This window comes from Sycon ciliatum, chromosome 1, assembly GCF_964019385.1.
Source record: "Sycon ciliatum chromosome 1, ocSycCili1.1, whole genome shotgun sequence".
In the NCBI taxonomy this organism is placed as follows: domain Eukaryota; kingdom Metazoa; phylum Porifera; class Calcarea; order Leucosolenida; family Sycettidae; genus Sycon; species Sycon ciliatum.
In genome coordinates this window covers 82,944,242-82,957,556 of record NC_088643.1, presented here as the reverse complement: position 1 = coordinate 82,957,556, position 13,315 = coordinate 82,944,242, and the positions used below count along the sequence as shown (strand labels likewise).

At 45.1% G+C, this 13,315-nt stretch overlaps 1 protein-coding gene and 1 long non-coding RNA gene across 2 annotated transcripts; both read right to left on the bottom strand.

The window, feature by feature from the left end:
- Positions 1-2,997: 2,997 nt before the first annotated feature.
- LOC135805888 (uncharacterized) lies at positions 2,998-4,155 on the bottom strand. Its single transcript, XR_010551180.1, has 2 exons — positions 4,111-4,155; positions 2,998-3,862 (listed from the first exon to the last, which is right to left on the bottom strand). It is a non-coding gene; the product is annotated as an uncharacterized LOC135805888 (long non-coding RNA).
- Positions 4,155-13,099, bottom strand: LOC135808280 (nuclease EXOG, mitochondrial-like). Its single transcript, XM_065321450.1, has 8 exons — positions 12,734-13,099; positions 8,390-8,546; positions 7,725-7,897; positions 7,102-7,228; positions 6,664-6,708; positions 6,125-6,164; positions 4,950-5,074; positions 4,155-4,169 (listed from the first exon to the last, which is right to left on the bottom strand). Exons 1-8 carry the CDS (start codon positions 12,901-12,903, stop codon positions 4,155-4,157), a joined length of 852 nt encoding a protein of 283 aa, XP_065177522.1. The 5' UTR covers positions 12,904-13,099.
- Positions 13,100-13,315: the final 216 nt, after the last annotated feature.

Here is a 13,315-nt window from a genome sequence, read left to right as displayed (position 1 = left end):
GCTTGAATGAAGGCTTGAAGCTAACACTTCTTTTTTCTGCAGCGATGCACCACTCCCTGCGCACATTGCTTTGTACAATTGCAACGATGTTTGGGATACAAACTTTCAATACAGATCCGTTCCCAGTGCAAGGAACACCTAATCCTTGCATGGCTCCCGGCACCAGTGTCAGTCAGTGCAACCCATGGAGCGGTGGGAAACAGACGCTGAGAGCCACTAGCAAATAATTTAAGCCACCTCCGATATAATCGCATGCCCGCATGAGGGACAACAGTCCCACAACGTTTCAGGCATGTGATCTCCGCTCTTCTCACCTCTCTAAATTGCACTTAGCCGGAAGCAGTATTGATAGGATGTAAGTCACACAACGAGAAAGAGAATTCGAACCAGGGATCTTTTGCATCATCACAGTGCACTGCTATGTGGGCAAAGGTGGAATCAGGTGCACATTTATTTTGTGTTTCTGTAGATGACAGCCACGCACAGTCACATCATTGCTCAGTTGGCAGAAAAGCCCGCTGAACAGGTTGTTGTTTCTTTAATTTTTAATTTTTATGGTGAAGTAAAATAAAGAAACAACAACAACAACAACAGGCAAAATTATTTTATTGATAACGTAATTTTCTGAATGTAACAACAAGACCAAGGCATTGATAAGCTTTAAGGTCATACACCATTGCACACTGCTGAAGTCACTGAGCTGCAGCTGCTGCACATCTTGCTACGGGAATAAGTTTGACTACAATCATGTTGTCAACAGCCCTACTCTTCTCAAGATTCATTTTAAAAACATTTCAATGAAGGCGGCGTGATGTGCCACTCTTTTGTAACTGAGTCCTCTGACTGATAACAGTGCAGTAGATTGGGTTTCTGGCCCTGAAACCGCAGGCTTTTGATGATTTCACCCAGCACATACCTTTTTCGTTTTCATGCTCACCGTTCCAAGGGCTAGGGGCTTCAACGTGTTTCTTGCTTAGCTGTAGAACTGCATTCACGGCTTTGATGAACCTCTCTTGAAAGATGCATCTATGTCTGCTGTGGTGACGAAACATCCTCATGCTGCTGAGCCACCCACTTCTGCTCTCCTGGACGGCGATCCCGGGCAAGTCAATAATATCGCGTTCCGGAGAATTACCCCAGAGCTCGTTCGGCGGATTGCGAGGCAGATGCGGGGTGCATCTGGACCGTTAGGTCTAGACTCCGATGCGTGGTGCAGGATGCTGACGTGTTACAAAAAATCATCAGGCGAGCTGTGCACTGCCCTGGCGCACTTTTCCCACCGTTTGTACTCGGAAGATCTTGACCCTGAGCATCTCGCGGCGTTCACGGCCGCAAGATTGATTCCTCTTGACAAACGTCCAAGGGTCCGTCTGATTGCTGTGGGGGGAGTTGTTTCGCCGAATTGTTTGCCGTGCGGTTATGCGTGTGCTTGAATCAGACGTGCTTAGGGCAACTGTGCGTGGGCGTGCCATTCACGTGTGAAGCGGGCGTGCACGCTGCTTAGGAGTTGTTTCAGCGGGAGGACGAAGAGGGCATACTATTTGTGGATGCGTCAAACGCTTTTAACTCCCTAAACCGTCTCCACAACGTTGCACGCGTCTGCCCAGCTATGGCGAGAGTCTTTAGCAACACATACAGCTGCCCTGTTTGTTTCAGGAGGTGAGGGGACCTGCTAGGGGGATCCCCTCGCGATGGCTCTCTATGCCGTCGCCATTGTTCCTTTGATCCGTCAGCTTGGAGAGTCCAATCCATCTGTGAGTCAGAGCTGGTACGTGGACGACGACTCGGCAGATGGCCGCCTAACATCTTTGTCCTCTTACTGGAACGAAGTCAACCAAATTGGTCCAGGATATGGCTATCATCCAAATCCAAAGACGTCTGTGCTTCTTGCTAGACCGGAATACGAGGAAGAAGCAAGACGTATCTTCGCGGCGTCTGGTATGAAGACGAGTGGGAATCGCCATCTTGGTGGTGCAATCGGAAGCGATGCTTTCTGCTCTGGCTTCATGACACACCGAGTGGAAAAGTGGAAGAAGGCCCTAGATGACCTCTCTAGCATGGCACTGACCCAACTGCAGGCTGCCTTTGCTGTAATCACCAAAGGCTTGGCTGGCATCTGGGCTTATCACCTGCGCTGCTCACCGTGCGCACCTGAGCTGTTGACTGAGCGCGATAGGAAGCTGAACGAGTGCCTATTGCCGGCCCTGCTGGGGGATGGTGTTCGACCTGATAGCCCGGAGAGGGAGCTTATGTCCTTTCCGGTGCGATTTGGTGGTCTGGCTATCCCCGTTCTCGAGAACACCGCGCCGGTAGAACTGGCTGCATCCATCCGAGCGACCAAGCCACTTGTGCAGCTTCTACTTACCGGAACCTATGAGAGCCCTCCGGATCTGCATCGAGGGCTGGTGGATGGTGTGCATGCTGCGGTGGACCTGGCGGGGGACCTGACAGATGGCACTTGTGCAGCGTTGTCTCCTGGTCCAGTGTCGTCCGTTCTTCATGATGGCGTATCCACATTGCCAATTGCACATGTGGCTGGCAGTTTGCAGCTGACTGGCAGAGACCCGGTGCTGGATGCCATTGGCGATACTAACCAACTTGTGCGATTAGCGCAGTCGGGTAAGGTACGGACTGTTCACCCGTACCCCATGCCCACAGAGCTATTCAGAAGCCGTTTTCAATGTCTGTCAGGCGCGAAGGAAAGTACAAGTTTTAGGCGGTTTTGGGCAGCTAAGGCCGCGGTCACACACAATGACCGCGGATGTGGAAGTCCCGCTCTGGCAGCCCCGCCAAGTACATGCGTGACCGCGGTCTGAGATGTCATTTTTGAACAAACAACACTTTCAAGGCTTTTTAAGGCCTTCAAGGCTTTCAAGGCCCTGCACGTACCATGTTACATGCACGGGGCACTGCTTTGTGGGCTCCGGCAAAGGTGCATGGAATCAGGTGCACATTAGTGTTTCTGTACATGACAGCCCCACACAGTCACATCATTGCTCAGTTGGCAGAAAAGCGTGATGAACAGGCAAAATTCTTTTATTGATAACGTCATTTTCTGAACGTAACAATGAGACCAAGGGATTGGTGAGCTTCAAGTCATACACTGATGAAGTAGCTTCAGCTGCATTATTCTAGCGAAAGAAATGCGATTATAAATATGTTGTCATTAGCCCTACTCTTCTCAAGATTCATTAAAAGGATTTCAATGAAGGTGTGACGTGCCACTCTTTTGTAATCCTCTAACTGATAACAGTGCAGCGTAATAACTTACAAACTGCAACAACAGATGCAATTCGTCATCACAGCAGCCATAGATGCATCTTTCGTGAGAGATTGAAGCCCCTTGAAAGCGAGCATGAAAACGAAAACGGTATCTGCTGGGTGAATACATCAGAGCCTGCGGTTTAAGAGCCAGAAACCCAATCTACCAGTTTTGCTGCTTGTCTCACAGAGTGCACCGTGGCAGAAGCGAGTAAAGAACTACCTGATGTAGTTTACTGGAATAGTTTTCTCGGGATGTCTAGGCAGATACCACTTTTTCCATGATGTCCAAAGTCAACATCTCCGCAGCAACCCAAGAATGACGTGGAATCGAAAAAAAGAAGAAAAGAAGACTGCCATTCTAATCTTACCATGACCGCTGTGTGCACATGATCAAGGTAGCGTAGCTAGTTTCGATCACAGAAAGAAATTCCAGAATCGCAGACAGCACCGCAATCATCGAAGGCTCTTCTCTCTGGAGGCGAGTGAGTTGCGGACACTATTGTAGTGGGCCATTGTGTCTGGATCTGCCTTGATGTTGCGCTTTGCGAATGACTTCCAGAGCTCATCTGCCTCTTGTACAGTCTTTGCTGAGGATAACCTACAAGGTAACAAGGGTATACAAAGAGATCATGTGTGAGAAAGACTTGCACGATGTACATGCAGCAGCACAACACTCAACAGCGTGTATGCATACTGTGGTGCAACTCTGAGTAACTGTTGGTCACTTGCAGCAATACAACTGCTAAGCGTTCACGTGACAGAACACAAACGCAATAAATTGGATACCGGACTATCCATAAGAATGCAATCAGGTAAAGTAGAGAAGATGGGTGTGGTTGGACTCACTTCTTTGTAAGGTACTCCAGCTGCCTGACTTCGTAGCTGACAAGTCATAGGTCTTTCACCTTGACATTATAGCACGCAAAGAGATCACAAGAAAGAAATAACTATGGGTATGTACATGACCCTTACACGCACAAGAGCTGAGAGGCTATTTCGACTGGGACTTCTATTCAAATGGTACTCCCCCCCCCCCCCCCAGAGCATATCATGTATGCTTCAGTTGGGGAACATGATCGTAATACCAAAAGACCGAATGCTGGGATTATGGTATGCATGTAAGGTTTGTCCAAGCACAACACAAAAAGAAGCTATATAAACCAAATAGTCCCATGAAGACTATTTGTACCCCCACCACAACAAACACACACACACACACCTCCCAATAGGGAGGTTTCGCACTAAGGAATTACGTATGAAAATAACGTAGGAACTGCACGTAATTTTCATACGTAAAAATCAGCGCTGTTGGGTTTTGCTCTACGTGATTTCTCCACAACTGCTTAACATGCACTGTTGCTTTGGAGACGGGTTGGCTGCATGCGCCCACCGCATGCACCACGAACCGAAACCGCGTTTCTCATTTTATTTTTCACGGGGTACATGGTGTACGGTGTGTGTACCTCGGGTTTCGCGAGGCTTGAACGCTGCCATGTATAAATCCGGAAAATGCGAAAATTTTCGCAAAACGTCCTACGGAGGACCTAACGTAGGAAAGAGCTTTCCTACGGAAATCCGTAGAGAGATTTACGTATGAAAGTTGCCCTCGCTCCCCGGTGTGTACGACATACGGATTTTCATACGTTATTACGTAGAGCGAAACCTCCCTAATGCATGGTGCGTACCTTGCTACGGTCAAGCTCTGGCAGAAAGACTTGTCCCGCTACTCTCTCAACCTCTTGCAGTGGTACCTGGAACTTAGGAAGGGGTGTAGTTGCCGGGATCGGGCTGTTCGGTACGATGAATGCGCCTGGAAGAAAAGAAGAAAGAAAAACACAATGAAAACAATAGGTCCATGGTACTTCGAAGTACATGTACTTAAAAGAAGTACATGAGTTTCCATGTCTCTCAATAACAGGGTAGTTCAACTATTAATTCAAGCATTCCACAACGGAATTAGAACAAAACACTAACGTTCATTCAAGTACACCCACATGGAGTACATTTGCCAAAGGGTTTCGAACATTTTAATATAGCCAAAAAATAAAAATAAAGATAATTGAAGATTGTACAAGGAAATCTGCAGTGCAGTGTGATTGCATGAGAATGTGAATTGCAAAATGTAGCATTGACTAACAGTACACACACACACACACACACACACACACACACACACACACACACACACACACACACACACACACACACCTCAGACCTCAGACCTGCCCATCGCGGAAGCGATGATAGCTAGCAACTTGTGCTGGGATTACACCATTCAACGGCTTGCAAGGCTGATGAATTGACTGCCACAAATTTTAGCCCGGTCTACACCACACAGTTGATTGAAGTGGCTTTTTCTGGCCAGTGAATCCCTATTTTTCATTTTTCCATTTTTTCCACATACACCCCACACCACATAGTGTGTGTGACCATAATCGTCGGGAATTGAACCCGCAACCTCTCGATTGGAAATCGACTGCACTTACCACTGCACCATATGGGACACACACACACACACACACACGCACCCCCCCCCCCCCCCCCCCACACACACCTCAGACATGCCCATCACGGAAGCGATGATAGCGAACAGCTATGTTAGACATAGCAACTTGTGCTGGGATTACACCATTCAACAGCTTGCAAGGCTGATGAATTGACCGCCACTATTTTTAGCCTGGTATCCACCACACAGCTGTTTGAAGTGACTTTTTCTGGCCAGTGAATCCCTATACCTGCTGAAGCCAGTCCTTGACCAGCTCACTTTGAGACGTTTCAAGTTGTGAAGACAAAGAGCACCAGACTGGGTAAAGCCAAGGTTAGCTATACAAGGCAGCTGCTACCTATGCATTGCACTCACCTAGAACGGGCTGCTGGCCAGAGCGTACAGCCAAGATAACCTGCAGTGATGCACGCCGGGAAACAGATATTGAATTCACCTACTGCACAGGCATAGGATCTCCATACATGAAACACTTCGTACTATGGGCAAACATGGACTTGCATCGGGAAAATAAGTTCATGTAGCGTGAAGGTGTGCATAACGCAGTCGGGAAACTTAAATGAAAATTGGAAACACAGTCACGTATTCGTACACTGGCCATGTATTCGAAGCCGTACAATCAGTGCCGTATGAACATGTCCCGCTGTACAGTACACCTAGATAAAACAAGGGAAATGAGCGTCTTGACTCATGAGAAACCGTCTCTTGTTGGGAATGCGATTCACAACCGACACACGGTATTTTCCTCACTGGCATGAACTTGGAGAAAGACGAAAGAACAGAAAGCAAGCATAGTCTTAGAGTGTGCAAGTGGACAGAGCACTGTGATGACCACGAGTAACGTACCTTAGAGTGTGCAAGTGGACAGAGCACTGTGATGACCACGAGTAACGTACCTTGAATAGATGTGTTGGGACAGCAATGTCACTCTTGCCAATGATCTGCGCAGTGTAATAACATTGCAGCGCATGAAAGATCAACTCACAACATGCCATATCTGCACAATCAACACAACACATCAACACTATGCACACCTGTACTGCAATGAGGTCTCAAAGAAATCAACAGCTGTCCAGAGGCTTCCAATAAACAGTAGTTTTCAACAAAACTGCGTTCGGATACGGCAGTTACAATCGTTGCGTTTGCAAGTCATGTGAGACTGAGCACAGAGCCCAAAGTGAGTAATACTCTGAGTTTCATGCACAAGTAAGCGAGCACCAAACAACAATGAGCACTCTATTGGACAGCCTGGAACCCTTCTGTTTTAGAGTTTCACATGGATATTGCAATATCACTTGACATTGTTGACAAGCAAAAAAACTCATCCCACATACCTCATACTGAACATATCGACTCCCATCAGGCCGACGCTGTGGCAGGTATAGTGGACCAGACAAAACGTACACATCGTCGAAGAAATCAGTCAAGCCACGGCAGAATGACTCCAGATTTGCCCAGTACCTAGTGAAAAACGGCATTGAGTATCACAGCAAAGCAACAAAGAACATGAAATTGTCTGAACAGGAATGCATTGGCTCTGCTCAGCTAAGTACACATCATTCGCTATCTCATCACTCATTGATTGTTTGAACACGTATGCACCACGACCTTATAAGCGATTCGCACGACGTGTAAGTGAAGAAGTTGAATGAACGAAAACACGTTTATGTAAAAGTGGACAAGCCGGCCATCAGATTCACACGGCAACAGACCCGTGCAAATCTCGCATACGTCTGCGTGCTCGAGCATACTCATGGAACTCGAGTACCATACTCGAATACTTTCGCTGGTTTACACTCGCGCAAAAACACAAACGTGGGCCTATGGCACCCGAGCAAGTTCATCAAGATTTTGCACGTGTTTTGGGCACAGGAGTAAAAAGAGGGCCATACAAATGAGTTTGCGCGTCATGTGAATCGCCTATAGACGTGTAACTGGATGAAAACTAAGACCATACTTCTCATTGTTGTCTCTGTCTTGCGGTACAATGTTCGAGAGGAGAAATGTCTGATTCATGGCTGATTGGGAGCTTCTGCAATCAGCAGCTGGAGCCATATGGCCACGTGACCAACCAGTCTTGTAGTACTCGTCGGGTGCAGGCCGAAATTGCTCCAATATGTCTCTGTCTGCCTGGAAGCAGATGGAAAGGCAAAAAAAGATGAAGAGCTGCTCATACATGTATGTACAATTAGGTGGGGGGGCAGCAGCAGAACTGATACCAAATTTCGGGTAAACACAGAATGGCACTAGTGTGGCAATGTTCGTGGCACTGGTCCACAACGCCATTCGAATGTCATAGTATTTTAGTGTTCACTTTCTTTTTGTCGTGTCACATTCGCCTTGTGTCTCTACTTCATTGGTTGTGAGCTGACTTCCTCTCTGATACACATGCAGAATGCCAAGTGCGGGAATACAGAGGCTCAAAGTACTGGTCACAACAAGCTGCAAGCATTTTGTTTTCAGCTGTCATGGATGGATGATCTGTCATTATTACTAAATGTTCTTATTATTGAAGTCTGGCTAGAGGTTTAACATCGGAACTACAAGAGTATTTGTGAAGCATTGCAGCTGAACAATCAGACGCATGGCAGTTCTTATATCAGACTATGTTCTACTACTTACAGCAAAAGATGAATGCTTGCGATTTACACCTTCCACCTTTAGCAAATTGGTCTTAGTGAGATGCTCCGCCACCCAGCGAGGTGTGCGCTTCTCATTCGAGTAGTGTAAGGCATGGTTCTCAAAGATGCTGACACGATTTTCCGGCGGTAGGCCAAACCTTTGCAAGGAGCATGTCACAAACAGTTTTAAATGACTACTGTATGACAACACGGACGGTAGTGCACCGAAGATGGGCCTTGGCCGAAAATTCGGATGACTTCATTCTTTTTTTCAGTGATTGGTGTAGGCCAGAGACCTCTTGTAGAGTGTTGTGAGGATGTGTGAATATACTGGAAGTATCTATTATTGCACGATTAAAGAGGTCAATATATGAAATATAGAACGAGTAAAAGACCGAGGTCCCCCGAGGTCTTTTACGAGGTCTATATTTCATATATTGACCGAATATGAGGGCAATAATAGATTTATCACGACATAGCATATCTAAAACTGTTTTTGCTTTGCTATAGGAAGAAAGGAATACTATTGTAATAGTATAATAGTATGTACATATGCCGTTTACATTGGACATTACTTCTGTGTAAACCAAAGTTTTCAGTTGTCTCCTGTAGTATGTTCCCCAAGTGCTTTGACTGAGAATCTGACAGTTTGGGTTCAAATCCCAGCATTTGGCTTCAGATTTTCTTCTTTCAGTTCTGATTTTTTTCTAAGTTGAGGAAAAAGTTCTAAGTCCTCGGGCTAAGTGGTCAATAATAAGTGGTCAATATAAGCGGTCAATAGGGACCTTTCGCACCCCGCGGACGGATACGAAACGAATGCTGATTCGTCACCTGGGTTCGAGGATTCGTCAGAGTCCCTGCGGAGAACTCGTTTTCACGAATGGAGGCCTCTTCATTCGTGGCACGCTCCGAATCCGTCAGGTACACATTTATTTGGATAGGTACACATTTATTTGGATAGGTACACATGTTTTGCAAGGTACACATGTTTTGCAAGGTACACATTTTTCCCTTGATTCCATGATCCATGCACGTGTGCGTGTAAAAACCCGTACGCGAAACTACCGGCGCCCGCGGCCGTATTCGTAGTTGCCATGCACATTTGCATGACGACTTGCGAATCCTGAAATCTGTTTTCAACGAAACGATTACGAGCCGAATCAAACTTTCGTTTCGCATTCGTTTCGTAGCAAATGCGAAAGGTCCCTAATATATGCTGTTATCGCCTTCTTAGTATTTGACCTCACTAATTTCCCTGATAACTTAGAAAAAGAAATTTTTGAAGAAAGCAGAAACACACAAGATGGGATTTGAACCCACAACCTTGTGAATCTCAGTCACTCTTCCTTACCACCCAGCCACTGTGCTACCGATGCTGAACCTAGTTTAAACAATGATCTTGACTTTCAATGCAGTACAATGCGGTATATAGGCTATAGTAGAATACTAGAATTACAATGATATGTCGTAAATGAAGAGAAACTATTGTGTGGAGAACACGATAAATAGATTATAGACCTCATAGTTGGTCTATACAGGATATATAGACCTCGTAAAAGACCTCGGTCTTTTACTCGGTCTATATATCCTGTATAGACCTCCTAACCGGTCTATAATCTATACATATTTGACCGCTTAGAGATCACAAGTTTCTGTGGGGGTCAATAATAAGAGAGTGATAAGACATAATATTATAACGAGTCGCAAATTTAACGATTGTCCAAAATTCATAGGTTAACGAGAAGATATGTTAACGATCTTGCAGTATTCTGCCATATCCACACACAGCATATATGAAGCAGCACGGTCTCAATGGATCTTATTATAACGAAGAAATGTCATCCGTTAAAACGTTAGATTTGCTTCCTCGTTATATATACATGTCTTACAGTAATGGCTGACTATAGTGTAGTCTTCGCATATTGAGAAATGAGTGAGTGTATTGTCAATCAATTTTAAAAATCAGGTGTGCCAGAATGGACTCAGATGGCGAGCCAAGGATACATTTTTGAGAACCTTCCAAGTTGGAAGGCTGTTGGAGTGCACATCCAAGATGTGCTAGAGCTGATAGCCAGTTAGTTGTAGAACGTCAGTACCGTCAGTCGGTGTCGTGCAATGTTCTCGCATAAGCTGATTGTTTAGTAACTGGTGGTGTTAAATGTTGGTGGACATTATAGCGTAACGCGTAGTTTCTTCAAGTGTCAAGTAAAGTCGGCGGAATAGCGCGAGCTCCGGTGTGGGGAGCAAACCCTTTTCTTGCGTAGTTTCTTGGTCCTTTTTCTTTTCTATAAATTAAGATCAAATATTCATTCCGGTATGGATAACATCAAGAGTACATAAACCAGAGTGTGCAACTGTACTTATCAGATCAAAAACAGTACTGCTGCCGCCTGTATACACTGTCACACTGAACCTTGCATAACAAAATTTCGGCTGCGACAATTTTTCGGCCAAATATGTCCAGGCCAAAAATAGTTTTCTCAAGGTTTGGAGACTCCACTGTAGCCAATACTTGAATCCATACATCCTGTACACACACCTTGTACACACTCTCTCTAACGGTCTCTAGGCTACACTGCAATTGATATACATTACAGTCCATTTCAAAACTATAGACGCGTACCTAGGCAAAAGCCGTTATGCCAGCATCTATACCACATAAAATCTGTGATCACTTTGTGCATAACTTTTTCCAAATTGGGCGCCTGTTATCCAATCGTTTGGAAACTATATGAGAATAATTGTGGAGCGGTCCTGAGCAATATTCCGAAAACTATTCTCAAAAAGTTCCAGCCAAATTTGAAATATTTCAAAAACCCTACGCGTCTATAGTTTTGAAATGGACTGTAGTTCAAATTTTCGGGCAAGGCCCATCATCAGGAATTCTGATGATGGGCCTTGCCTGAAAATTTGAACTAATGTATTCTGATGATGGGTGTTGCCCGAAAATTTGAACTAATGTATATCAATTGCAGTGTAGCCTAGAGACTGTTAGAGAGAGTGTGTACAAGGTGTGTGTACAGGATGTATGGATTCAAGCCAAAAATAGCCGAAAATAAATATGCGCGAATATTAGTCGACTTGCAGTACATGGTGCATGCACGACACTTGACAGGTCTGATGCCCCCAGGCACACGAGTCGTGATAGTAGGGAGGTTTCGCTCTACGTAATTACGTATGAAAATCCGTATGTCGTACGCGCCAGGGAGCAAGGGCAACTTTCATACATAAATCTTTCTACGGATTCCGTAGGAAAGCTCTTTCCTACGTTGGGTCCTCCGTAGGACTTTTTGAAATATGTTTTCCCATTTTCCGCATTTGTCCATGGCAACGTTCAAGCCGCGCGAAACACAAGGTACACACACTGCGCGCGTACCGTACACCACGTGCAAAATAAAATGGAAAACGCGGTTTCGGTTCATGGTGCGTGCGGTGGGCGCATGCAGCCAACGCGTCTCCAAAGCAACAACGATGTTTAACAGTCGCGGAGAAATCACGTAGAGTGAAACCCAACACGGCAACAGCTCTGATTTTTACGTATGAAAATTCCGTGCAGTTCCTACGTTATTTTCCTACGTAATTCCGTAGAGCGAAACCTCCCTATTAGCATAGGTGTGTGCAGTGTGATGCACTGATCAAAATAATACATCGCATGTACGTGTACACTGTAGCCAATATGTTCACGTGACCCACTGAACCTGGCCGCTGGATAAGAAGACCACCTGGCCAAGGTGACCATTAAATTTTTTCTTGTCCCTCGAGTGGTCGCCTTAGACAGGTTTCACTGTATTGTCTACAGTACTGTTTGTGTGTACAGTCTGTATCGGCTATAGCGTACCCTTTTGATTTCCGTGATTTTATCACAATAACCGATGCATCACTATATGCGATACGATCAATTTTTTTTCTTTTTTCGATCGACACATGAAAGGCAAGGAAATACTTCCAGCATGGCGTTTTGACAAATGAGCATGCTGCACAGTTGACAGTGCCCGCATTTCCATAAAAAATCTGTTATGTACATTGTACATGTATCACTATAAAAATAAGCAACGTGAAGAAAGTGAAAACATAGGGCCTTTGATATTGTTGCTACATGTATTTTAAAGTTATCACTATAGCCGATAATAATATAGTGTGTTATGCATGTTTTGATTCTTTGTTGCCATCATAAAATCCGATATATCATTACATCCGATAATATTGGTTATAGTGATATTTTTACTGGATAAAATACGTTTTGCTTTTGATATTTCGTACCAATATCACTGTAGCCGATATATTCTTATATCCGGTCACTCTATAGCCGATACAGACTGTATTTTAGTACTGAGCGTGTACGTACCCCATAATTTCCTGGAATCTAGATTGATACGGTGACGGCTGATTTCCCACAGTCACGACCACTGGAGATGTGTTCTGCGTTTGATTGACCTTCACGATAGCAATGGACAGCGCCACTGCGCTGATGCTGCCAATAGCCAAGCCACTGAGAAATCGCTGACTGCCGCTCATGTTCCGAGTCTACAATGTTGAACCAGGACTGTCTGTTGGTGAGTGATAACGCTGCAGCAGATACGCCTTGAAACAGTATCAAGCAAGCAACAATCTACGTACACGATACTACAGTATTTGCTGTTTCTAGGTGCACAAAATAATTCTACTTACTTTCGAAGTAAAGACATTATCGACCATGGATGTTGACGATCATGCCGACATCGCGATATCTGATGAAAAACAACACCATGCGTTTTTTGAATACTATCCACGCGTGCACGTGCACTTACAACTTACAAGTGCATGTATTAGTATCACGTGATCCATTTTACTGGAAAATCCACATGGTTGATAACAAGAGTGCATAATATTATGGACTCTATCAGTCCGTGCGCCATGCATGGGGCGCCAGTTCAGAAAAAGTCATCTA

Excerpts from the sequence above, each read along its gene's own strand:
- LOC135808280 (XM_065321450.1), bottom strand. The coding sequence starts at position 12,903 with ATGAGCGGCAGTCAGCGATTTCTCAGTGGCTTGGCTATTGGCAGCATC. Across the intron at positions 7,229-7,724 it reads GACAGAGACAACAATGAGAA|GTACTGGGCAAATCTGGAGT; the intron begins GTATGGTCTTAG and ends GTTTTTCACTAG. Across the intron at positions 6,709-7,101 it reads GTCGATATGTTCAGTATGAG|ATCATTGGCAAGAGTGACAT; the intron begins GTATGTGGGATG and ends TACACTGCGCAG.